Raw genomic sequence first — 27878 nt, forward strand, 5'->3', positions numbered from 1 at the left:
ATTAGTCAAGCCGTAGCCGTTTCAGTTTCCTCTCTAAATTCGCGGAATCGGTATTAAAAATATTGAAGGTATTTTAGCGCGATTGTGGTTTACTCAGTGACCTTAGATAGTCACATGATTTTGTATGCTGCTTTTTTCAATTACCATATTTATAATCTAGTCAGACTCGAATGATCATCAGTAATATTTATTAGCAACGTAATATATATTCTTTATTTTAATAGCAAAGTAAGATAAAGAAAAATTGGAAGAATCCTAAATTTCTCCCATAAACATCCTAGAGACATTTGACGTAAGCACTATCATAAGAACATGACAATTCTAAAACTATTCTCTACTCTTATCTATAAAGTCCCATGTAATAATTATAATGAAATAACTAAAAATAAGTATACTAGAAATTACTAAAATATATTTCAGCAAGCCGGCTACGGGGACCTAGCTGTTTGTGTGAACGAGAAGAATTGGCGGATGCTTTGCATCCAGCCGCCTTGTGGGCAACTCAACCCAGCCAACCCAGCCATGTACCGAGTGCTCAAAGACTTGTACAGAGACATCGCCGAAGTGCTGCCCAGGCCTGCTTTGTTCCACATGGGAGGTGATGAGGTGCGTTTTCGTATGTACGCTCCTGAGCGGTGTTGTAGTTTAAGATTTGTTGTCCTGGCTGCCTAGTCAACTTGCAAATCGTTGGGCCTTTAAATGTTTGCTACCATACCATTTACCAAACTTGACCGCGAAGTTTGCCTTGCGCCACCCTTTTGGTCCCACGATAAATCGATCCCTGTATTCGGTATACTGAGCGTACTGAGACTATTAGGTACCTCTAGTAGTTTGAATCACGGTAGCAACTGTAATGGTGAGCGATAAACGTCTTGTGCGCAATGAAGCGCATTGTTTGATCTCTATCGGGCAACTCTTTACCTTACTTACTTACTGCCGTGGCGCAGCGACCCGAAGTGGATCTTGGCCTCTGACACTAAGGAACGCCATGCTTCTCTGTCTAGCGCCATTTCTGTCCAATCGACGGCACCGAGCTCGTTCAGATCTTTCACGACCTCATCGCACCAGCGATACCTACAGGACGCCCGAGTACGCTCTCCAAACCGCTCGATCTTCACCCATACGGACCACGTACCCGAGCCATCGGAGCAACTCTTTACTGATCTTTAAAATATAGGTACAGTCAAGTGTAAAAAATATATCAGGTGCACTCATCATACTCAAAAATATGTCCCATAGCTCTTATGTCAGCGAATTAGGAACTAAAATGGGACGTTGGTTTTTGAGTAAGTTGTATGCACCCATATTTTTACACTTGACTGTACCAATTAACATGGGCTATATACATATCATCTTTAAATATTAAATTACAGGTATATTTCGGCTGCTGGAACTCCTCAGAACAGATAGTGAGCTACATGAGAGATAAAGGCTTCGAGATAAACTCTGATGGTTTCATCCGCCTCTGGGCAGAGTTCCACGCCCAAGCTCTACAGATTTGGGACGAGCAACTTAAAGAAGCTACTGGTGAAGACAAGCAGCCAGTCATGCTGTGGTCTTCTGAGCTGACTAACCCGCAGAGGATACAGAGATATTTGGATAAAGAGAGGTAGGGTCACATTCTGTTTATGACTTTCTTTTTGGGTGAGGATTCAAAGAATATGGAATATGGCTTGGGTTTTGGGTTGAGTTCTATAGTCGCGTCTTCTATTAGGTTCAACAGTCTCTTCAATAATAGTGGAGTGGTTAATTTGCCTGGGTTCAGTTACACGCGCTTGCCCCTACAGACGTGCAAGAAGCTAAAGAAAGCCTAGGAATTCTTTCGGATTCACCAACCCTTGAGGATATAAAGAAATCTGGAGAAGTAAAAGTAGATTCAAGGACTCTGTCTTTTTGGCAAAACAAACAGGAAAACGTTTCTTACATATGACTATTTGTCATGGCACTTTGTAATCTTACGAATAACATTACGTATTGTTATTATTCCGTATACACATGGAACCGCCGTGACCCTGGAGTGGAGCTAATTTTAGACTCGTTACATTAGCTTTACTCGTTGAAACTGTTTCAACTCTTTGCCATATGGAGTAATTAACATGTTACAGTAGAATAATTAGCGTTAATGGGTTTAACTGCTCTACGCATTATTTTAACGTTGCTCTGAATATTTACGTGTCATTAAATTTTTTTGGTACAGACTTATTTTTAAATATTTTTTTTTATCTATTTTCTGAACTATAAAGCACTACGCTATACATTTTCTAAATACAAAATCGTTTATTTGTCCAACACAGGCATGAATAGTACATATGTAAAGATCTTATAGTATTACTGTTGTATCACTATGTTGTGCCGTAAGGCGTACAATTTTTTTTTGTTATTAATGGACTAGTGACTACATGCTGTGCTCAGTTACCATTAACTATAATCTAGCAATTTTGATACAAAAGTTTCAGCTTTTTCAGCTCAATTCTCTCTGTTTGATTATATATCGTCGATACACCTGCTATAAAAAAAATGTATTACCTACTTTTTATGGATTTTTTTTGTCTAATCAAAAGCAAATAGGTAGTTTTTTTTTACAGTTTTGTATGAACGTATAAAGAGGGAACCAATTACACCATATTTAAAAGTGTTGTTCTCATATAACACTTAATTACAGATACATCATCCAAGTCTGGGAACCAGTGGAGAGCCCCGAGCTGATCCAACTCCTCCGCCTCGGTTACCGCGTGGTCTCCGTACCCAAGAACGTATGGTATCTAGACCACGGGTTCTGGGGTACCACCAAGTTCGCCAACTGGCGGAGAATGTACGCCCATATGCTGCCCAGCAGTGAGACTGGGGTCCTTGGGGGGGAGGTTGCTATGTGGACGGAGTATGTCGACCAACATGTTCTGGGTAAGTAGCTATTATCATGTATTCCTTTGTTTCCCATAAAGTTTTAAAGTCATAATGTATTGTTTGTCATATTATCGTTAGTCATAAAACTGAAACCGTTAATTTTTCAGGATTTTATTTTGATTTTCATTCAGGATTTTCGTAAGGTTATTCTATATATAGGTTAGGTTAGGCTAGGTTTGTTTTATGGCAATCCTGAAAAGTTACGCGTTTCTGAGAAAAACCAATTATGACTAACGAAAATTCGGATAAACAATACATTATGACTTAAAACTATTTGGGAAACAATAGAGACCCTCATTTATAGTTATGGGTACCTATGGGTAAAGGGTTTCACGTACCCAAGAACGTGTGGTACCTCGACCATGGGTTCTGGGGTACCACCAAGTTCGCCAACTGGGGGAGAATGTACGCCCATATGCTGTCCAGCAGTGAGACTGGGGTCCTTGGGGGAGAAGTCGCTATGTGGACGGAGTATGTCGACCAACATGTCCTGGGTAAGTAATCATGTATAGTTATGGGTAGATAAGGGTATTGGGCTTCACGTACCCAAGAACGTGTGGTACCTTGACCACGGTTTCTGGGGTACCACCAAGTTCGCCAACTGGGGGAGAATGTACGCTCGTATGCTGCCCAGCTGTGAGACTGGGGTCCTTGGGGGAGAAGTCGCTATGTGGACGGAGTATGTCGACCAACATGTCCTGGGTAAGTAATCATGTATAGTTATGGGTACATAAGGGTATTGGGCTTCACGTACCCAAGAACGTGTGGTACCTCGACCACGGTTTCTGGGGTACCACCAAGTTCGCCATCTGGGGGAGAATGTACGCTCATATGCTGCCCAGCAGTGAGACTGGGGTCCTTGGAGGGGAGGTTGCTATGTGGACGGAGTATGTCGACCAACATGTTCTGGGTTAGTAGCTAACCATGTATAGTTATGGGTACCTATGGCACAGAATAAATACTAGTACTAGGTTCTAGGTACAGAAGATTCAACCTCTAACAAAACGCGTCTGTTACGATTAGGACAGATATGACCGCTAGGTGGCGACAGCGCCACGCGCGGCTTTTGGCTTTCCCCAAAATTGGGGTGGAACGGGTGTACTTTTAGCTTCCTGTAGCAAAGCGACGAAATCGCGGAGTGAGCCACGCCAGCCTATGGGTAAAGGGCTTAAATTTTCTAGCTATAGGAGCTCATGCAGATAAGATAAATGGATGGTAAACCCTCCAACGCGCACGGTCCCTATTGCGGTCTGCAACGGAATTAACTTGTCCATCACAACCCGTGAAAGTGAATGCATTCGTCCATAGATGGCGTGGGTTCAGAGTACTACCGTTAGATGGCTCTATGAGGCTCATGTTGTCATTTGTTTACATTACTTGTCATTTGGTTTGGAAGAATTAGTAGCATAAGCAGCTAAGCAAGCGAGATGTTTGATAAACGATAAGAGAAATTATTAGATCTTCAGCGGTTGTAGTACGAGATGAAAACTTTTGAAGTGGTTGGTAGAGAATGCCATTTGGCATTAACTCCGCCATTTGTACATTGTTGTATATATTTTGTGCAATAAAGTTTAAATAAATAAATAAATAAGTGGGTAATTTATACTGGAGAAATTGTTGAAAATAAAAATAACGTGCCTTGGAAGGTGCTTTTTGATGTAGCGTATTTCATACACATGTACCCCCTTATTCATAAACGTTCACTAAAGTTAACAAGCCGACAATAATCGTTTGTCCCTTTCCATCATACCAATACGTGGGAAAGGGACAAACGATTATTATCGGCTTGTCAACTTTAGTAAACGTTTATGAATAAGGGGGTTAGTCTGTAATAGGTCATTCGTGATTCACATTCGTTTATAGCGTGTTTCATAGGACGTTTCCGTGTATTTATTTGTCCAAGTGTCACTGTAACGGCTCCTCTACACGATGGGCCAGCGCCGGCCACTCCAAGGGACGCAGCCATGCGGTAGAATGAGATAGCAATACCACTTGCTTCCTCTAACCCATAAATGCGGCCCTCGGAGTGGCCGGCGCTGGTCCATCGTGTAGAGGAGCCATAAGCTTTCTTGATTGCAGACACGCGAGTGTGGCCGCGAGCGGCCGCGGTGGGCGAGCGGCTGTGGTCGGACCCGTCCTCCGGCGCGGGCGCCGCCGAGCCGCGCCTGCAGCGCCTGCGCGCCCGCCTCGCCGCGCGCGGCCTGCGCCCCGACGCGCTGTCGCCCGCCTGGTGCACCCAGCACGACGGCAGATGCTTATAGTACTCTTTTATACACTATTTTCCCTGCCAGTACACTTGCACCATTCCACCAACGCGGGGTTAACCGATTAAACCTGGAGTCACCATCATCATCATTTCAGCCATAAGACGTCCACTGGTGAACATAGGCCTCCCCCTTAGGGGGGGTGAATGCCATAATCGCCACGCTTGGCAGGCGGGTTGGCGATCGCAGTCGAGTACACCGAATTTGAGGGACGCTGCTGCCCGTCCACCGAGTTGCCATGAGTTACCATGGTTACCAGTAACTTGGTCACTGGGTTAATGGTTTAATCGTTTAACCCCGGGTTAGTGGGTGGTGTATTTTAAACCCAGTTAGTCCAACTTCGAATAATTTATAATTCTCGTTCGAAATGCAAAATCCCGAACACATTTGCTTGGGTGCCTTAGAAATCCTGGCTAAATCTGTCGCGTCGTCACTTGTTTTTACCCGAGATTAGATCATTTTTTGTCCGAAGTTAGATTACACGGTATAAATCGGTGTATACTGACATGATGGTGCTTTTTTAACGCATCCATGGACCATGGTTGTCGATAAATGTTACCTTTGATGGTTGAATGTGTGTGAAGTTGAAACATAAACTTGTCGAATGTAGTAGTACACGAGCGCATGGTAAGATCGCTTCGAATCTCAACTTGATTAGGTAAATTATAATTATAGTTATTACCTAAACTTATTAAAGTAAGTATGTAGTACTTATAACATTACGTTGTCTTTGTTCTGCCGTGCTATATATACTTTAGGTACCTGTCTGGATACTACTGTTGTACCTACTGTATCTAAAATGTGAACTAGACGTACCTATATATACCTTTGGGATGAGATGCGACATCCGATCGAAATGTCATTCAGACATTGATTCCATATTCACATCAATTCATTCAATCAGTTTCCTTATTACCTAATCATAGGTACATATTTCTTACATCATAATTATCATATCAATCATCAATAAACATGTCGGAAAATGCAACGAGGCTGAAATACCAATAGGTGTCTCTTTTTTAGCTCTCTATATCACACGTAAAAACGTAGAAGAAAATGTTTCCATGTAGGAGATATTTATGTAAGACGAATGACGAGTTATACATTACTTGAACTGTATAGTTGAAATTTTCTGAGGTGATTTTTTGGACTTAATCTTCTCGAGAGAGAGGTATAGGGTTGGAGACGGCATAGCTTTATTTGACGTTCATAAGTGCATTGTAATATGCCTACTTCAATAATAAACTATCTTTATCTGTTAAACAAAAGCCTTTATTTCTTTTATGCAGCGCGGTCAGTCAGCACCCGTCTTCGGCACGAGCCAAAAGCTACAATGTGCCAGTGGTAGTAGTAACCGCTGCATAAAATAAACAATACCTTTTGTTCAACAGATTAGGGGTTTAAACTCAACAAATCACCTCGGGATATTTCAACTAAGTATAACAGTTTATTTATAATAGGTAGGTACACCTGAATAAAAATTTTTTCACGACTCGAAAGTTCAAAAGAGTTACATGTTGCATAATCGGAGAAAAGGAATTAGCATCCTGTTACCCAATCAAAGTTTTGCATGCTTAATTGTAGGAGTGAAGGGAAACTCATATATGTACCTTATATGTGACGTCCCACGGGTAAAGGTACCTTATGGTGGTTGGGGCTTACGCTATTATTAACGCCGCTCCAATATTATTACGGCGCTATGTGACGTAAGTGCCATCCGCCATAAGGCACCTTTTTCCGTGGGACATCACATATGAGTTTTTCACCTAGATGTCTACTGATTCTAAGATGTACAGTAGCTGTCGTATGATATTTGGCAGTAAGTTATCTATTTTGTAATAGTTTGACTATTCCTCATAGACAATAGATTTGTCTACCTAATAACTTTGGTGCTTAATAATTTACTTATTTCATACTGAATAAATGTTGAATCTATACGTGTAAGATAAATGTTATCATAATAAATAATTTATAAGAGACGTCGATATCAGACTGATTCTATTTAATAAGACAAAAGATTTTATAAGCAAATTTATTTATGAAAAGATTTATAGTAAATGTGATATTGTTTATATTGACGACAAATATGAAATGAAGATTTACGCCAAACTTGTAGTTTTATTGCATCTATGGAATAACAAAAGAAGATTAAACAAATATACTAACACATAACATATCTTAATATACAAATATAATACAACATTGTAGTTATTTAACATGTACCTAAAGAAAATAAATGTGAAATATGATTAAGTGTAAGAATAGGGTCTCTATTGTTTCCCAAATAGTTTCAAAATCATAATGTATTGTTTGTCCGAATTTTCTTTAGTCAATATAATTGTTTTTTCTCAGAAACGCGGTTTGTTTTTTCTAACCTGAAAAGTTAACGGTTTCAGTTTTATGACTAACGATAATATGACAATCAATACATTATGACTTAAAACTTTATGGGAAACAAAGGGACCCCGTAAGAATTACTAGCTAATATAAAGAAACAAGATAATATCATCGTAGAGGCACCTTAAGCTACCCATTTTGATATCATTACTAAATACTATATCGAAATATCTTTTGCTACAGTTTGCTATTTATTACTCACAATTGTCTATACTTACATTAGATACAAGTTCATTATTATTGACTAGATTCATGGTGCGATCTAATACATATAACTAATTATTTGGCAGTTCTACTATATAGTAACAACACCAGTCATGGGACATTTAAGAGGGAATTTGGAGTACTTGTGATATTTCCCTAATATACATGTAAATGGTCTACCGCTTTGTCTATTAAAAGATGAAAGTCCTATCCGTCTTTCATATTTCAGGCGTGTTGTATCAAAGATACTGCAATAAGTTTCCACATACTTAACAAATTAAAACTATGCTTTTTTTCTCCAGTCATGGACACCAAAGCTCCAGTAATGGGCCCCCCAGTAATGGACACTGCTCTATCAGTATAAAATATTGAAATAGGTCATCAGATCTGGTCCATGTTAATCATAATATTGCATTATCATCCGATTTACATATTTAATTACGAATACAAAATTTCAACTCAATCGGAAATCGGAAAGTGGCTCAAACTCGGCTACCAAGATTTGACCCATACTAACTAACAGGGCAAGTTAAATGAAAGTTTGGAAAAACGATATTAATTTATCCGAAGTCCGAGCATACCTCCTGGTTGAGATATTTCGTAACTACATTTTACTTCTGTATTGTTTAAACATGAAATGATGGCATGGCAAGCATCATTATTTAAATTGTCCCATTATAGGAGGTATGCAGTTTTACAGCTCCTATAATGGGATTGGGCCAAATACCACTATTTTTTACATCTGTGGAGTCACAACATAGTATGTTGTATACCTTATCTCATGGTAAATGCAATTAACAAAACACATTCTAGTTTTCATCAAGTATTAATTAATTAAAATTTAATAAATTAACTCACCTCTCTTAGCGAAGTTGTTAAGAATTCGTAGTGGAATTTTTTTTCAGTGACACGACTACTTTTGGATTGACGCCAATTTCTTAAAAAGCAACCAAATTTAATAAAAATTCACACTGAAACAGCTCTAGGACTCTTGTTTATGATAATATACAGGCAGTGTTTATAAACTACTTTTAGACACTTATTTTAGAGGATTTGTGGTTTTTTGTCCCATTACTGGTTCCACGCCCATTATAGGGTACACTACTATAGCAGTTTTATTACCAATTAAATTGACGTTAATATTTACAAACAGCTATAATACTGTTTACTACTTTTAAAGTTTGTACTAATTTTAAAGTACTATTGCGTTCTCAAGTAAAGTTATTGTCGCAGTTTTAAAAACTTCACTGGACCGATTACTTTAACCAAGTTCTATTTAATTTTACCTATTTCAACATGGATTACAATTGTAAAGTAGAACCTAATCATAATTTACAAATTAATCCTACTAATGTTCCTATCATTACTAGCATTTTTCACTCCGAGACTGAGATCATTTGGGACTAGGTCATGCAACACTGTATCGCTTCTGAAAATACTAGTCGCAATTCTGTTAGCGAGTCTCTCAGATTCCCTCAGATCGTCATCTTTGGAAGAATGAGAGGTGAGATCGATTTCTGTGTCGCTGTCGCTTTCGCTCTCTTTGGCTTCGGTTCTCTGTCTATACGCTAGGTTTTGAGGCTGGTCCATATCAACTGCGCACGGGCAATTCTTTGACATTCTAAGATCGGTTGGTACGTTTTCATTTTCCATTTGTGGGGGCTGTGGCATGAGGAGAGGTGGAAATGGGAACGTTGGTTGTTGAAGCATTCTCTCGTCATTGGCATATGGCATTGGGGGTGGAATGTCATGCATTGGGGTCATGGGCATGGGTTCTGTCATGTTTGTGTTGTGGTGATATTGTTCCGGACGTGGCGACTTCATTTCAGAATTTTCCATGGATACTGGAGGCTCTGGAGAATCTTTGCCGGAGGGAGAGTCGGGGCCTTCCGGTGACGAGTCTGGAGGTTTGGTGTGACCTAGGAAAATAGTTTTGTTATAATTTAGCAGCATTAGGTAGTTTATGTTTGTTTTAAAAAGTTAATCGAATATTTTTAAGATACAAGTTCCTAAGGCACCTGCGCCTAAGATGGCCCGGTTAAAGCCTGCCTACGTATATAAATACTTTCATAATTTAATATTTTTATAAGAGTGAATGGGTTCTAATTTTGCGCCCATGTTCGTTAGTACCATAGATAAAACTGCAAAAAAACGATGGGCTTTCTTAGGTGCAAAGAAACAAAAAGCTTAGAATTTTTTTAAACAAGAGACAAGCAGTGCTAAAATAACGACAACGCTTATACATTCCACTAATACCATTTAGTATGACTGGTCTATCACTCGATTCTCAATTTCTTAAGCTCAATTAAAAATAACCATTCCAAATTTCAAATCGATAGCTTTAGTAGTTCTCGAGATATTTAGCGATGTAACAGACGGACGGACAGACGGACAGAGGCGCACAACCCTAAAAACAGCATTTCATCGTTTTCCACAGCATATAGTGACAAAATCCCCTGTGGAGTCCTCCGACCATGCTGTTTTCCAGCCAAGTGCGACGTCAAGTGCCTATGGCACTTCTAGTAATTGTTACTGCCAAGTCAGTGCAATTGTATGTTGGTCCTAGTATAGCATAGTGCAAATGTATCTTGATCCTAGTTTTGCATAGCGCAAATGTATCTTGATCCTAGTCTACCATAGTGCAAATGTATCTTGGTCCTAGTCTACCATAGTGCAAATGTATCTTGGTCCTAGTCTAGCATAGTGCAAATGTATCTTGGTCCTAGTCTAGCATAGTGCAAATGTATCTTGGTCCTAGTCTAGCATAGTGCAAATGTATGTCGGTCCTAGTCTAGCATAGTGCAAATGTATCTTGGTCCTAGTCTAGCATAGTGCAAATGTATGTCGGTCCTAGTCTACCATAGTGCAAATGTATCTTGGTCCTAGTCTAGCATAGTGCAAATGTATCTTGGTCCTAGTCTAGCATAGTGCAAATGTATGTCGGTCCTAGTCTAGCATAGTGCAAATGTATCTTGGTCCTAGTCTAGCATAGTGCAAATGTATCTTGGTCCTAGTCTAGCATAGTGCAAATGTATGTCGGTCCTAGTCTAGCATAGTGCAAATGTATCTTGGTCCTAGTCTAGCATAGTGCAAATGTATCTTGGTCCTAGTCTAGCATAGTGCAAATGTATCTTGGTCCTAGTCTAGCATAGTGCAAATGTATGTCGGTCCTAGTCTAGCATAGTGCAAATGTATCTTGGTCCTAGTCTAGCATAGTGCAAATGTATCTTGGTCCTAGTCTAGCATAGTGCAAATGTATCTTGGTCCTAGTCTAGCATAGTGCAAATGTATGTCGGTCCTAGTCTAGCATAGTGCAAATGTATCTTGGTCCTAGTCTAGCATAGTGCAAATGTATCTTGGTCCTAGTCTAGCATAGTGCAAATGTATCTTGGTCCTAGTCTAGCATAGTGCAAATGTATGTCGGTCCTAGTCTAGCATAGTGCAAATGTATCTTGGTCCTAGTCTAGCATAGTGCAAATGTATCTTGGTCCTAGTCTAGCATAGTGCAAATGTATGTTGGTCCTAGTCTAGCATAGTGCAAATGTATGTCGGTCCTAGTCTAGCATAGTGCAAATGTATCTTGGTCCTAGTCTAGCATAGTGCAGATGTATGTTGGTCCTAGTCTAGCATAGTGCAAATGTATGTCGGTCCTAGTCTAGCATAGTGCAAATGTATCTTGGTCCTAGTCTAGCATTAGTGCAAATGTATCTTGGTCCTAGTCTAGCATAGTGCAAATGTATTGGTCCTATTCTAGCATAGTGCGAACCGGGCATAAGCTGAGTACCCAGGCCGAGGCAGCGCATGCGCCACGCGTCCTGCAGCAGCTGCAGCCGCGCCTGCTTGCGCCACTTCGCGCGACGGTTCTGGAACCACACCTGAAACAAAAGATACATCTTAAGACGAAAGTGGAGGACCCGTCTTTTCATACAAACGTAGTCCTCATTTTCCTCTCTGGATATTAACATGGTGGAGGCGGATCTGCGCGAACTTCGAGTCAACAATTGGCGAGAGGTCGCAGGACCGAGAAAAGTGGCGCTGTCTTCAAGTCTCATTTTGGGTCGCTGAGCCAACGGAGTAAGTATATCTATTAACATTAAGTATATTGAAAATATTTTGACATAATTTGTTGTATATCAACCACAGATATGCCCCTACGTTTGTTTTTTTTTTCGAATTTAAAATTAGGTATTATGTGTTCCGTACTCCACATCGGATATCTTCATTGAGAGAGTAACGCGATCGTTGACCAATGATGCCGCTAGCGTCTATGTAGTCGCTCCGCCCCACGCCGTGACGTAGTTCCGCTTCCACTTCCTGCGAACCGTTGCTCGCTTCCCGCCACTCGCCACCGCCATGTCATTGTTTCGTCGACCGTCTTGACCGATGGTCCGCAAATATTTTTTGCGTATATTTTTGCAGCATGGTGCTTTAACATTTCCGATCCAAAGCTCGGTCGATTAAATAGTGAGATATGGCAGAGATCGCCACTATTAGTCTTTTGGCGGTCTCGCGATCGAAGTCATCGAACGGTGCTTTTCGATTCTACCCACTTTTTTCTTGCTAAATTAATTTTCACATTCCATGCTGCTAAAATCGTTACCGTTAACTCGCATTTTCGAGATCGAAGTAGGAAGTGCGTCAGTGGTTTTTGTTAACAAGTGGTAACAAGTCGCTCCGCATCGGAGAGGGAACGCGCGGTCATCGTGCCTGCGGCGGCGGCGGCGGCGCCCGGGCGGCGCGGCGGCGGACGGCCTGCGCGCGCTGCTTTCGGGCGCCGCGCTTCGCTGATAAGGAGGTTTGGATTGTCTCGAACCATCCGGTGAGCCAGTTTAAGATATTCTAATTTTATTGGCGTTCAGAAGTTACTTCGTCACTCGCGGAGGGTTCTCAGGCAGTAGCCTGGGAGTACCTCGTGTTGTTAAGCGGGCCACAGACCATCAGTTTTGGCTGCGCGGTTTTGACTGTTCGGTCAAGCTGTTCAGTTAAAACGTACGTGTGTAGGCAAATCTTGAACTGTGCAGTTGAACTGACGATCTAATCGAAATTTCATTAGATAAAGTTTTAACTGAACAGTTTGACTGAGCGGTTGGGACTGTGCAGTTGGAACTGATGGTCTGTAGCCCGCTTTAGTTGCGGCGCGACCGGGGCGCCCCGACCCCCGGCGCGGGGGCGCGGGCCCGGCGCCCACCCCCGCCCGCGCGCGCCGCGTCTTCTGCTGTCGTCCAAGGTGACTCCGAGACACCGCGACGCTGCGGGCCACGGTGGACGCCTCCAGTCCGCAGGACTCGGAGAGACGTCACACGCCCGCTCCTGTTGCTGCAGTCGCGGTGCGGACGCCTCCAGTCCGCGGGACTCCGAGAGACGTCACACGCCCGCTCCTGTTGCTGTAGTCGCGGTGCGGACGCCTCCAGTCCGCGGGACTCCGAGAGACGTCACTCGCCCGCTCCTGTTGCTGCAGTCGCGGTGCGGACGCCCCCAGTCCGCGGGACTCCGAGAGACGTCACACGCCCGCTCCTGTTGCTGCAGTCGCGGTGCGGACGCCTCCAGTCCGCGGGAGAGAGCCCGCTCCTGTTGCTGCAGTCGCGGTGCGGACGCCTCCAGTCCGCGGGACTCCGAGAGACGTCACACGCCCGCTCCTGTTGCTGCAGTCGCGGTGCGGACGCCTGTCGCGGTGCGGACGCCTCCAGTCCGCGGGACTCCGAGAGGCGTCACACGCCCGCTCCTGTTGCTGCAGTCGCGGTGCGGACGCCTCCAGTCCGCGGGACTCCGAGAGACGTCACACGCCCGCTCCTGTTGCTACGCCCGCTCCTATTGCTGCAGTTGCGGTGCGGACGCTTCCAGTCCAGCGGGACTCCGAGAGATCCGCGTGGCTCTGCGAGACGTCACACGGCCGCTCCTGCAGCTGCGGGCGCATCGCGGGTGGATCGCGCCAAGGTGAAGGCGGACCGCTTCTGCGTCCCGACTGCTCGAGCGGAAGGAAGGTAAGTTACGTGTAAGCAGTGGAAATGCTACGAGTACAGCGACGATCGCCGCGTTGGTTGCCGGCCGTCATGACGTCGCTGGTGACCTACGCGCCGGTGTGGCCACCACGATGGCACCGCCGAGGGCAACAGCGTCGCCGTGATGATGCGTGCAACTACGAGCCTAGCCATCGGCGCCTCCCGTGCCGGTAACGTCCGTCACGCGCACCGGCGCCTGTCGAGCTGGCCGCCACGACGGCGCCTCTCGCACCTGAGCCTGGCGACGGTGGCCGCCATGATGGCGCCGCCCGCTCGATGACACCGCCTGCCCCCCCAGGCTGGCCGCCACGATGGCGCCTCTCGCATTACGCATCGACGCGGTGGCGGCGGCTGCCACAATGGCGCTGCCCGCCACGATGATGCCGCCCGCCACGATGGCACCACCACCTGCGCACTGGCGCCTCTCGAGCTGGCCGCCACGATGGCGCCTCTCGCCTCACAGCAGTGCCTCCCAGACCAGCCAGCCAGACGGCGACCGCCTCATGCACCGGTGCCTCCCGAGCTGGCCGCCACGATGGCGCCTCTCGCCGCACGCACCGGCGCCTCCCGAGCCGGTGGCGGCGGCCGCCACGATGGAGCCGCCCGCCTCACGCGACAACGCCTCTAGAGCGGGCCGCCACTATGGGTCCTCGCCTCACGCACCAGCGCTTCCCGAACCAGTGGCGGCCGCCATGAACCGCCCGGCCTCAGGCACGATGGCGCCCCTAGCTTCACGCACCGGCGCCTCCCGAGCGGCGGCGGTTGCCACAATCACGCCGATGCTGCCCACCGATGCTGCAACTACGACGATGTCGTCCCTTGCTCGCTGGGCGCCACAGTATCAGTTTTGTCCTGTCCACATGGTTCCATTGAGGTACGCAGGCGCCTATAGCTATGGTGCAGGTATAGGTATGGTATGGTACAGCACGAACAGACCGCTAAGCTCTTGGTTTCGGTTAAAGAATCCTCCGGCGACGGCAGACAAGGTCGTAAAGAGCCCCGTCCTAGCGCGGCTCGACTGCCCGGAGTTGAAAGCGGTAAGATATGTCGATACTCAGAGGAAAATACGTCGTGTTCCCGGGCTTCATAAAGGTGCTGATCGACTTCGCTGTGTCGCTTCGAAGCTCCTACGACTTCTCGAGGCCATGGAGTGGTCCAACCAGAGGACAGCTAGCGACAAGGCCCTGTGCGACCGCTCGAAACCGAGGTGAAAGGCATCGAAAAGGTCTGCAGACTTCACATAATTATCTCTGCTTGCTCGCGCTCTCCAGCTTAAGTTCCGTCTTACAAAGACGAACTCGTGCGAAAAGCCATAATAAACAAAATGGGACAAATAAACCCGCTGCGCCTGAACAAGCTTGAGTTTCCGGTGCTAAGAGAAAGGGGCCAGGAGGACTCCAGCAGTTTCCATCTGTCTGTATTCGACTTTATCGAAACAGTTTTGTTACGCAAAGCGCCAAAATCGATTTTAGACTTGATTTCATCAGTTCGATTTCCTTAAAAGCATGCTACTAACTCGATGCCCTATACTAACTCGATATAGGGTGTCTCTTCGGATAAAGCGAATTAGACCATCACGCTCCTAGACATCACGTGGGACACGCGGCACAACACACCGATTGAAAGTTTTCTTTTTCGCGACATACAGGCCTGCCTTGCTGCAGAGTTTCTCGCAGAAATGAGACTCAATGCCTTCTGTTCAGTCTCAAATTCGCAAACTTAAGTTCATGGAGGAAGGTGAAGCCTTCGCAGTCCCCAGCAACACGGAGCTGCCGAAAGCCTCGCACCACTTTCTTCCTCATCTTATGCAAGCAGTCCGTTACAATCTCCAATATTGGTAGACAATGTACGAGGTAAGGCCCTTTCAGCGAAGAGTAACCGTTAACGGGCCGCATCTGCAGCGCTGACGACAGAAGTGTAAACATACAACCGCACCGGTACAGTATACATAAAACGACGGCGACACTACATCCCTTCCGTTACTACGGCTGTCGCTAAAACTGCTGATGCCAGCAGATCGTCTACAGGTCGCGCTGGTTGCTTGCTACTTGCCAGGTCGGTACAACCCCCGAGGGCAACGGTTTATCAAGAAGTCACTGCGCGCCCGAGTGGCAGCTGCGCCCAGCAGCCGCCGAGACTGTCTTCACCTGACAGGCGCCTTGTTGGCCGGCCTCCGCTTTCGAGAGCCCTCGCACTGTGCCACGGTATTTCTTAACAGACTCATTGAACTGCTACCACGACCTTTGACAGCTGCCTGTGAGACTTGGCATGGATGTCTCCACCTCCCAGCCTAGTCTGTGTACTGCGACGGCGTGATAAGGAGTCTTAAAGCAGCTGTGGTAAGCTTGCAATTTACTGGCGGTCCTAGTGAACACAACGTCAGACCGCCCTCCCTTACGAGTCAACGACCTTAAGAATGAGGCGTAGCTCCTGTCAGATAGGACGCTCCAACACCGAGCTGGCGGGATCAGGAGTGACGTCCGCTGCTGGCGTGACTGGCGCATGCATATAACATGCCAAGGTCTAAGGCTGCGGTCGTGCTGCGGACGCCGCGCGCGGCCGGCGGCGTCGCGTCGCGCGCGGCGTCTGAATGGTGTGTTCGAGAATGCTCGGGAGTGGTCGTTTTCGCTCGCTGCGTGCGGCGTCCCCCCGCCACCACCATTCAGACGCTGCGTGCGGCGTGGCGTTGTCGGCTGCGTGCGGCGTCTGCAGTACGACCGCAGCCTAACGCTACGTAGCGAACGAAACGCAACTGTCACTGTCTCACTAATATGGAAGAACCGGATATTCCCGATTCCGGTACTGTGTTTGTATAGAAAACAGTAACGGGAGCCCCTAGATCGTCCCCTTGTCCAGGCTGCATGTACGGCCACAATGTAGAAACGGTCTTTATGGTGCATCAAAAATAAGATCAACTGCCAGGTACCTCTATCCAGTGAAGTAGCGAGCTATCTCAGACGTCTATTTCTATTATCCATGTTAGCTTTCAGAACGATACTCGTTCATAAGCCTCTCACAAGTGCTGTGTATGAACCACTATCGGACACTATGCCTTCTTCCAACGCCATTAATAGCGAGACCAGCGCCTCCCAAAGCACCAGCTTGGGACGCGAGACATCTACTTGCCCTAATTTAAATAGCCCTACAACGTTAGGTACGTTAGAAGAAGTACGATAGAATAGCTGCCGCACTTTTGCTGTTAGCATCAGGCAGCAGGGTCAATGACCTTACTCTACTACACTGTAGCCCGGGCAATTACATAGATAACTTTAACGCTATTATTTTGTGTCCGAAATTCGGCTCTAAACCAGATAACGTGTCTTACCGACTGGACTCTTAGAAGCTCCGGAATAAAGTATAGACCCAGTATAAGTAGGTAGTCTGGGTACGTCACCTTGCGAGAATTACACAAAATGTTAGGGGACACTTCGCTTATTTCTTTCAGCCACAGTCTCATCCAAGCCGGCCTCGCCTACGATTGCTTTTGATCCACGATGTACTTAATAACTAAATTGGCTGGAAAGCTATTCACTTAGCGATATTTTCGCTTATGTTAATTGGGAACATGACTCGCCGAGATTCTGCGGATCAGATGCGATTTCGAATGAGAATTCTCTTAAACCAGTTTCGAACCTGAGATTACAATTTCAATTCTCAATTTCCTGTAATTCACATTATAACGAGTCACTGTGATTTCATGGGTTGCAATATGGTGTATACATATTTATTCGTTCTCTGAGTTCTATGACAGTAGGTGTAGCCCTATCGCTTGCGCGCCCGCTAACTCGCCACCAGGAGATAATAAACAGGTCTCAATGAAGATATCCGATGTGGAGTACGGAACACATAATATAAAAATTTTACCTTCCAATAAAATTATTATTATGTTTCCTATCCACATCGGATATCTGAGTAATGCCTTCCTGGCAGGCTACTAGGCTACTTTTATGCCGACGGTACTTCTCCTCAACAATGACATGGCGGTGGCGAGTGGCGGGAAGCGAGCAACGGTTCGCAGGAAGTGGAAGCGGAACTACGTCACGGCGTGGGGCGGAGCGACTACATAGACGCTAGCGGCATCATTGGTCAACGATCGCGTTACTCTCTCAATGAAGATATCCGATGTGGATAGGAAACATAATAATAATTTTATTGGAAGGTAAAATTTTTATATTACATATAAGATTTAGGAGCATTTAAAATTTTGTGTGAAATCTTTTATTCGCTCACTCAATATCAAAAATTCGAAAAAAGTCAAACGTAGGGCACGGCCATGGTTAATATACATCGAATTATGTAAAAATATCTTCGATAATACCAATGTCCAGAGAGGAAAATGGGGACTAGGTACGTTTGTATGAGAAGCAGCCATCCCCTTTCCTCTTGCGCCATTTACACGGAACGAGTATTTGCATGCAATATTCGATATATTGCTAATTACAGAGTACCTACAATGAATTCAGTCGATCGACCAAATAATGATGATGAAGACAGGAGGTAGCCATAAGAACTCTGTGATAAAACAAAGCAACTTACTTGTGTTTGGTTTTGTTAGAATTGTCTCTATGAATACCTAAGTATTACAAGTTGCCTATTGAAAGAAAAGTACGGTCAAGTAGGGCCACTTGCACCGTTCACTAACCCGGGGTTAGCCGGTTAAACCTGGAGTTACCATGGGTACCAGTACACTTTGACACTGGGTTAACGGTTTAACCAGTTACGCGGTTAACTCTAGGTTAGTGGGATGGTGCAAGGGGCGCATAACCTTTCAAACGTGTAATGTGTTACATGGTGGTTCGCATAGTCTAATAAAACATGGTCTTCTCTCCCCAGAGTGACACAGGCTTACGTCACAATAACATGGCCGCTATATATAGCGCTATCGCATATTATCATATAGCGCTGTCGCATGATGACGTATGCTTGTGTCAGTCAGGTGACATACTGCTGTATTCGAACTTCAAGAGACGACACGTTAGATACGTTATACATAGTTTAGATATCAACTAGTTCTCTTTTGCAGCGCAATTCGGGCAACTAATGTCACTTTTACGTTAGATAGAGTAAGATATCTATTAGATATGAATTAGATCTCAAAGTCATATCCTGTGAAAATCGTTCAAGAGTATCTCCAGAATCGCGCAAATGTCAAATTTGACAGGTTAGATCTTAAACATATCGTTATCGTATCTTGCTGAGGTCTAATAGATGTCTATTTCATAATCCGAATCGGGCCCCTAGAAAAGACGGGAAGAGAGTACCAGGCGGAGTATATTATTATACCATGGGTGGTTCGCCGGAGCCCGGGCCCCGGATGCACTTGAAAAACAATCGTTTTGCTTTTTCCGTCGCCGTATTCACCATATTCGTCATCATTCAACTTCTATATTTATTTAATTTCGCGATACTGACCAAGGGGGCGTTTTTGAATTTCGGGCCTTCGATTTCGTATTTAAGCTGTTGTGAGACATACTAACATACACATACACACACATATTGCTGTTGTGAAATATGTCACGCGAGTGACTAAAAACAAGTGAGTCTAAACCGTAAAATTATTCAATCTTCGATTTCGTGTTTCAATACATATATCTCCACTACTAGGCATTTAAATTCTATTACTAATAGAATTGAAAACGAGTGGTCCATACTATTCGATTCCCAATTTCTATTGCTCGTCTTTCAAAAATATTAATTCGCCGTTTTCCACTGATTTTCGAGTGACGAAATCAATCACTCGAAATTCAAAAATCGGCCTCCTATTCCATCACTTAAATATATTCTTTAGTGCCGACTAATCGGCCTTATCTGCCGACTAGTCGCCGATTAATCTCTGGGCATGAACACCGTCGGAACGATGCTTAGTGTAAGTAATACTTACATAAAGTTCCCTAGCTCTTACCGCCCCACCCATCCGTAAAGGGGCCCACTGATTAACAGTCCACCGGACGGTATCGGCCTGTCAGTTGTTCGGAACTTTCACAATTTTGTTCTGACAGGCCGATACCGTCCGGCGGACTGTTAATCAGTGGGCCCCTTAACATCCGTAAGTGACATTCAGAAACTTAATTAGGAACGATATCATGGATAACACCAGCAAAATAATTGCCTATCGTGAAAAATTAAAGTCGAAATTACGTTATCTGAGCAGTAGAGAGGCAGATAAAGAAAATTTAGGTTATAAAATACTTATAATTTTTCGTGGTAGGGCCTCATTCTTGTGTAATACCGATCAATAATGGTTTTCGTTGACTACGGAACCCTAAAAACATATCTTTTCTCAAAAAACTAAAAAAAGGCAGATTACATTGTATTTTATTTACAAATGAAACTAGATACTTAATAGTTAGGTATGCATTTGCATATGTGTACCTATATGTTAGAGTTAGACCAAGAAAAGTTTGCGTGCAAGTTCTGCAAAGGGTCATCATTTCATAGAAGTTGGACGTTTTAAATAACACTTGCACTGCGTATGCTATCAAAATTGTTGCAGACTTCTCTTGGTCTAACTATATCAAATCAACTCATCAAATGCATTGAGAGCGCCAAATCGAAGGGTCCAAAGGGTTCTTTTGATCTTTTTGCTGTTCGACCCTTCACTTAGCCGAGATCGTGGCTCGAATACCATTCTATTTGTAGGCTAGTCGGAAGATAACCAACGTTTTTAACGTAGACAGTTAATCTAATTCATTTTGTAAAACAACATTTTGTAGATTACCTTTCTCTATATAATTTTTACCTCCTGGGAGTAATTGTAAATAATCTTTTGCTTATGATCAGACTGGCGAAATTTTTTACGCATTTACGTTATCCATCTAGGTATGTGTGTAAGTATTAATGAATGAAAGAATCGGCCAACAGCATATCGTTAGTGACAATAGAACGCGAGAACACAAAATAGTTGGTCAAGACCCGTATTGATTTTAAAAGACAGAGACACCCCACACCACAAAGTTAAAGCGAAAAAAAAACATTCCCAATCTTCGTGTACCCCCTGTAGCCTAAAAACTTGTTTTCATTTCACCACTTTGTCGGCGTAATTTAAATATTCAACTATTCACGCTTGCCAAATTGCAGCTTTCTACTAGCACTAACTATAATACAATTTAATATGAACTATATCGCCGATAAATCGTAGATCTCTTTACTGTAGAATACCTACAATCATTTGTTTGCCTCTGTGGTAAAATGACTATTGAATCAGTAACACTGCAAATTAAAGCCCGAACCGAACTAGGTATTTGTGACGGATACGGAACATAGGCATAGATCCGAAGTCTTATTGGTCTTAGGTAGGAAAAACATATCTAGACAATTCGTAGCGTACCAAAATGATGTGAAATACACCTACCTGCACCCTAGCCTCCGACAGGCTGATCCTCAGCGCCACCTCTTCCCTAAGGAACACGTCAGGATAATGCGTCTTCTGGAACAGTGACTCCAACTCGCTCAGCTGCTGCGGAGTAAACGTGGTTCTGTTCCGCCGCTGCCGACGCCGCCCAAACATATATTCCGTCAACAAATCCCCAGGCAACGGAGACAGGTACGGACCCGCCATTTTTAAAACAAATTAACCCTTTTCGAACGCTACTTTTAAATTAAACCATACATGGTTTAGGGGCTGTTCATAAACGGTGATAACTTGTTAAACTTTCGCGCCTCAAAACTTCCTACGTAAGTCTTTGCGAATTTCTAAACTGCTCTGTTGGTCAAGAACTGATGCCGACTGTTCGAATTCGTAAAAATCTTCTCGTGAAAACCCCCAAAGCTCCACCCCTTAGCGCTAAAACGAAGCGTTTTGATTGGACGAGAGCTTCAAGGGTTGGGTGGGTGAGCCAATAGGAGCGTCGTTTCGCGGGGGTAGTATTTGATAGGTTTAGATTAAGTTATGGAGTTGTCTGTAAATACATTTTATATAAATGCGGTTAATTTCGCGCTGAGCGTTAATGAGATATTGAAAGCGCGCGGAGGCTTCATTACGGCGCTTGGCAATTAATTTTCTAGTTTAGGTTATATTAAAATGTGTAATACTCTGTAAATTTTTAATAAAATTAAGTTTTTAAATTTAAAGTTTATAAACTACATTTCAACTAATTAAAATTTGATTCTATACTTTTCTTGGTAATATAATGAACATTTAGGTATGTACATAGTTTCATATTAGAGACATGTTACTGAAATAAAACTTATTCTTACATTACACCTAATATTCGAAAAAAAACATTACATTACCTATTTGAATTAACATAATACATTTAAATAATAATTTGCCTAGGAACTGCTTTCATAATCGAATCGAGAAAAACAGCAGCATTTTTTTTATTAACTTTTTTCATGAAAAATTTAAATTACTTAATATTCCTCTATTGCACATTTACACACACAGTCACACATGGTGCACAAGAAAATTACACCCTCACATTACCTATACTTAGACTACAAAAAGTGGTCACAGTATCTACTCAATCAACCGAGTTTTCCATTGTCCGCGCTTAACCAAGTTCCGCTAACATTCTAATGAATAAAATCTCCCTGCAGCGTGTAGGGTGCCCACAAGTTGCTCATCCAAGAAATTTGTGATAAAATACATTCATTCATAATCTTTAATCTATGCATATATGTAATACATTTATAAATTAAACTTTAGACGACAATGGTTTCACTCACTTGAATTTTTTGTCATTAGTGGAAATGGCCACTTAACCTGGTAAGTCACCGTATACTTTTACAAGTAGGTACAAATTCGAGTTTTGAACTTTCATAGAGATAAAAGGAAGTTCCAGTTCAAAAGCACAAATATTACCGTTTTTTACGAGGATAAAAGTATGAAATTCAAATAGTATTATTGATTGCTTTAACTATGCTGCCATTACTATACTGTATTGTAAAGCGAAAATTATTATTATTAAATTTAATTAAAAACTAATGCCGGATTAAGCCTAAATCATTCCGAAAACTTTTCTTCAAATCAAGTCACAAATATGGGGTAACCATATGATGTTTACTACGTAAAGTATTGAAAAAAGAATTAGATTCCCGACTTGCTCTTAATTCAACTCTTTAATAAACAATCAATACCCTAAAGAACTTTATTCAGTTAATCTGAAAATGCTGGTAATTTTAATATTTTTAATAATAACAGTTTAATTAAAAATTATTAATAATCAGTGGGACGCCCCAAGTGTCCCGTTGTCCGCGACCGCTAAACGAGTTCCGCAAACATTTTAATGAATATCTCCCACCACCCTGTAGGGTGACCAAACTTCACTTGAGACATTTATTTTTATAGAAACATTCAAGGTTCATTCTATTACGTTACTATAATTTCATGCTCAGATAGTGTCAAATACCTAAATGTGTAGTATTTGTTGACGTGATAACGTCTTATAAATCGATGAACACCGCATGCACGAAAAAGTGTCACGTTGTGGACAGATCTCCATGGTAACGTTGTGGACAGATCTCCATCGTAACGTTACGGCAATTTGTCATCAATGTTTTCTTATGACGTTACCACGCAAAACTATCGTCCGTAAACCGACTTTACAGACAACCGTATTTTTGTTAGGATGTACATATAATAAATAATAATAAATAATGTGTATGTATGTAATACTCTGGACTTTTATTTTCCTACATGGATTATTTACAATGAGCAGTTGCAAGCTGCGTCCATTCTATAGTCTGTGGATCTTAACAATAAATTCCTCCATTCATATAAAGTCCTCACGTAATTTTCCTAATTTGCAGGATATTCGTCGCGTAAGATTACAGATGTGCAAGTTGCGTAAAGTTTCCAAAAAGTTCTCGGAAAATTTAGGAAAATTTTACAGGAAACAGTCAACTTTTATTTTGGAAATGGAAAATTTCTATTCATATACAAAATATATGAGAAATTTTCCAATGGAAATTTAGCCATTTTGAAAACTTTCCAACGGTATATACCTATATCAAAAAACATGATGGTCACCCTACGCCGCCGCGGCGCTACGCTAATTAGGCTCCAGTCATATTGTTTTAGTTGCCGCAGCCAGATAGTTGCGCTATGTTATTTATTATGTCTAGATTGTCTAGGTACCTACTCAACTTTTATTCTTGTACATTATGTATTTGCTTGCTCATTGCTGCAGTATGTTGTTTCAGTGCTTTTGTAAAATGCAGATAGCATGGTTTCGTGTATATTAATTGTGTGTAATTAGTTAAATTCGTATTTCATGTCGGCCATGACAAAAATTTGCATGTTAGGTATTACTTTGCCACTCTTTGTGGATTAAATGCAACTTCAGTTTTTGAAGTATCATAGAAAGCCTTTACCAGCTGGTGGATAAGTAATACAATCCTTTGCGTCTAAGTAACTACGTATACTTATTTAAAATTTCCACCGACGAAATATTTAAAACTTAATAATCAAATCACATGACGTTATTGTCTCTGCGTCTAAAAATTCTGATAAGCCCCATAACGGCTCTAAACTAAACCAAACCCTATAAGGTAAACGTACTGGTGCTCGACGCGGTCCCATGTACATGCTGTCATCTTAAACTTAAGTCATTGTCGATAGAAATGACAGTAAGGCGTCATCTATTGGGAATTAGCATAGCACTAGTACGTGTTAGTTTACCTTACATTCTTCTTCTTCCTCGCGTTATCCCGGCATTTCGCCACGGCTCATGAGAGCCTGGGGTCCGCTTGACAACTAATCCCATGATTTGACGTAGGCACTAAGTTTTTACGAAAGCGACTGCCATCTGACCTTCCAACCCAGAGGGTAAACTAGGCCTTAAGGATGACTCACGCTAGACCGGGCCGTGGCCGGGCCGGAGCTTCCGGAGCGTAGTTTTCTATGGAAAGCATCACGTGATCACCGGGGCTCGGGCGTGGCACGGTGCGGGCCCGGCCCGGTCACGTCCCGGAGCCTCCTGACAACCTATTTTTCTCTTCGGGTGGTATTCTACTTGTTTAAGATCTTTGTCCAATATGCATTGCGTCTCACTCTCTCATTAAGCAAAATGTGAGACGCAAATACACATTGGACCAAGATTGGACAGATGGAATACCACCCCTGTGTCGGAATATATTTGCCAAAATAAGAAGGTTGCAAAACGTCATAAATTTGTTTGTTAAATATGATGGTATAGCTAATTCGTTACTTGGTCGGTTTATATTAGGTACAGCCGTCTTTGATATAATATACGTCAAGATTATACAGGGTGATTCATGAGACGTGAGCAGGACTAATCCTACACACTCAGTAACTGATAATTGATCGATCACCGTAGTATTTAGGTGAAACAACCACACTTTTTGCTATTTTTTAACTTTTTGTTGAGGGCAAATTTAATTTTCTACAATCTTGGTCACCCTACAAAACCTAATTAATAAACATAAAACTTCTTTTACCGTAATGACAGCATTTTGATTACGAAGAAAATGAACTGTCAAACTTGGTGAGATACGAGTTTTCAAAAGTAACCAGACCGTGATGACAGTGATGGCATTCAATTTGACACAGTTTGGTATTCTAATTTTAGGGTGACCATGCATGTCGTAAATAAATTAATAACTTTTTTTTTAACACGACTACAAAATTAACGTTAAACTCACTAATACTGATACGAAACAGTTGCTTATAATTTACGAAATGCGCAGTGTTAGTCCTGCTCATGTCTCCTGAATCACCCTGTATAGGTTGGATAATGTCTTGATTTATTTTGTGAAATATGGAAGTGTTGCTGAAATGTAATTTAGTCGGATTATATTAAATGAGACATCTATTGATGTTACTGCTTGTAAAAATGATTCAATAATGAGCATGTAGGTTTATAACAAGGCCTGTTCACTTCCTAAGAAAGTTATCTTATACCGATACTTTTTAAATTTTTGTTACTTTGTCGCAGCCATTGGAAATTTCTCCTCTTTTAAACTCGTTTTTCATGCATGCATGGGTTCCTGAAATTGAACATATCTGAACTGAACACATGAACACTGAAGAACGTGGCATTGATGGGAGAAAATAATGTCAAAACCAGATAAGCTGAAAAATCTACATTTGTAGAATAAAACTAAATGCATTGGGTACCACTACAGTTTGCTGACGACTACGTAAATATTCCATAATATCAATATCCAGTGAGGAAAACGGGAACTATGTTTGTATGGAGAACCGGTCATTCCCTTTCCTCTTAATAGCTTAATATACTTTGGCACATGATTATACATATTTATTAATAGGTACATGCACTGTATTTCCATATCTTACCTTAAGCAGAGAGCCAGACGGTGAATGCTGGATATTGGTTTCTGAAATCTTGTTTTTGTTTTACCAAACGTTGTTTAATTCTGCCGTGTGGACGGCTTCGAAATAATCTTGAGTCATATGTAAATAAAGCTCTTTACATCATGTTGTATGTACCTATTCTTATTTTTCCGAACGTGTTGACGTGGATGTACGCCCTAGAGTATGCAGTAGCCTCTTAATCAGTCATTAAGGCAGCTAGGGCCAATATTTTGATTATATTATTTCCTTCCATATCCGCTTGCTTCCGATCGAACCATTGTTTTCAATCTGATTGACATTTATTATGACATTTGTCATGAACAGTCAGCTCGGACGTCCCGGTCGGCTCGGATAGGGCTGGGTATAGGACTCGAATCCTTTGAATCCTCTGCTTGAAGACTACTCAATTTTCTGACTCTTATAATTAAGTTTAAACTCGAGTTCTTTTCAACTAGATAGAGACCAAAGTCTCTTGTAGAGACTTGAGTACTTTTCAGAGAACTCTCGTTTTTTTACAAAAAAAAAAATCGAAATGCATTGTCTTTATGTATAATTTGTAGATTAGATACGTACATAAATCATAAAATAACGCTTAATTTCGTTACTGTTATATAGGAAAAACCTGTAAATTTTTTCACGGAGTCTTTATTTGGAGGCTCGAGTCCTTTTGAGTTGCTCTTAAAAACGACTACAAAGGACAGAAGTCGGGAGAAGTTTTTTAAGCGCAGAGTCTTGTAAAAACGAGGTGTGCCTACATCAAATTCAGACTCAAAGGACTCGAGTTCCTACATGTAAACACTAGAGGCTCGGACATTGCTCGGACAGCACTAGTGTTAATGTAATAAACGGGTGGCCCTGACGCCTCGGCCCCGGAACGGCCCGGTCACGGTGGCGCTCCTGACAGCTCCTGCGTCGGCTCGCTCCGGTCCGCCCCGGTCCGGGCACGGCCCGGTCTAGCGTGAGTCATCCTTTATTGGGATTAGTCCGGTCTCCTCACGATGTTTTCCTTCACCGAAAAGCGACTGGTAAATATCAAGTGATATGTCGTACATAAGTTCCGAAAAACTCATTGGTACGAGCCGGGGTTTGAACCCGCGATCTGCATTGCAAGTCGCACGCTCTCACCGCTAGGCCATCAGCGCTTTAGTTTACCCTTACATTAACATTAAAAGTTACCCAACTCTAACCAACTGCAGCTCTCCCGAGATACGTGAAAGCTCAATTAGTTAATTAATCTTTTTTCCGCGTTAAATAGCATTTATACGCGCGCGCAAACCGGTGGAAAATGCCTCCCCTGTTTCTCTCATACTACGTAGGGTTGGCGATTTTTTTGGGCGATTAGCGTTTATTTGAAAGAGTTTTATGTTCGTCCTTTCAACGTGATGGCGATAAGTGATATTGATATCGTATCAAGTAAGCTTATTATAGCGTTTTGGGGTTGACACAATACAGAGTAGGTCTAGGTATATATAGGTACATATTAACCAAATCGGTAAAGTAGGTAGGTATATCATTTTGATACCTTCATTAACATTTATAAATTATATTACTTAATTATAATTTATTTATTATTGATTGTTCCTTTAAAATATGTTTTTGTATCTAATATCTATCAAATTTTTTTTAAGAATTATCAATAAGTGTTAGGTAGTTTGTAGCGACTAACAAGTTGCCGCGAGGAAAATATATGTATGGTGTCAAACGTGGAAAAAAGAAGAAAAATCTTTTACGATATTTGCACGGATATCATATCATGGTCCCATTTCTATCACCTGTCATGTCATGCGTCACTTTTACACATTCCTACTTGTTAGAAAGTGATCTTAGCCCTAC

At 42.6% G+C, this 27878-nt stretch overlaps 2 protein-coding genes across 2 annotated transcripts in view; one reads left to right on the forward strand and one right to left on the reverse strand.

The window, feature by feature from the left end:
* LOC134668849 (chitooligosaccharidolytic beta-N-acetylglucosaminidase-like) overlaps positions 1 to 7277 on the forward strand; it is a 52586-nt gene extending 45309 nt beyond the window's left edge. Inside the window, exons 7-10 of the mRNA XM_063526319.1 lie at positions 421 to 606; positions 1374 to 1609; positions 2663 to 2901; positions 4984 to 7277. Of these exons, the coding sequence (XP_063382389.1) occupies positions 421 to 606; positions 1374 to 1609; positions 2663 to 2901; positions 4984 to 5165 (843 nt within the window). The 3' untranslated portion in view covers positions 5166 to 7277. The remainder of the gene's footprint in view (positions 1 to 420; positions 607 to 1373; positions 1610 to 2662; positions 2902 to 4983) is intronic.
* Positions 7278 to 9076: 1799 nt separating this feature from the next.
* LOC134668520 (cone-rod homeobox protein-like) lies at positions 9077 to 21332 on the reverse strand. Its single transcript, XM_063525966.1, has 3 exons — positions 21120 to 21332; positions 11536 to 11644; positions 9077 to 9688 (listed from the first exon to the last, which is right to left on the reverse strand). Exons 1-3 carry the CDS (start codon positions 21324 to 21326, stop codon positions 9102 to 9104), a joined length of 903 nt encoding a protein of 300 aa, XP_063382036.1. The 5' UTR covers positions 21327 to 21332; the 3' UTR covers positions 9077 to 9101.
* Between the last annotated feature and the right edge of the window lie 6546 nt (positions 21333 to 27878).

The sequence above is a fragment of the Cydia fagiglandana genome, chromosome 11 (genome assembly GCF_963556715.1).
Source record: "Cydia fagiglandana chromosome 11, ilCydFagi1.1, whole genome shotgun sequence".
Classification (NCBI taxonomy): domain Eukaryota; kingdom Metazoa; phylum Arthropoda; class Insecta; order Lepidoptera; family Tortricidae; genus Cydia; species Cydia fagiglandana.

Excerpts from the sequence above, each read along its gene's own strand:
- LOC134668520 (XM_063525966.1), bottom strand. The coding sequence starts at position 21,326 with ATGGCGGGTCCGTACCTGTCTCCGTTGCCTGGGGATTTGTTGACGGAA. Across the intron at positions 11,645-21,119 it reads TGTCGGAGGCTAGGGTGCAG|GTGTGGTTCCAGAACCGTCG; the intron begins GTAGGTGTATTT and ends CTTTTGTTTCAG. Across the intron at positions 9,689-11,535 it reads GGGTACTCAGCTTATGCCCG|GTCACACCAAACCTCCAGAC; the intron begins GTTCGCACTATG and ends CTATTTTCCTAG.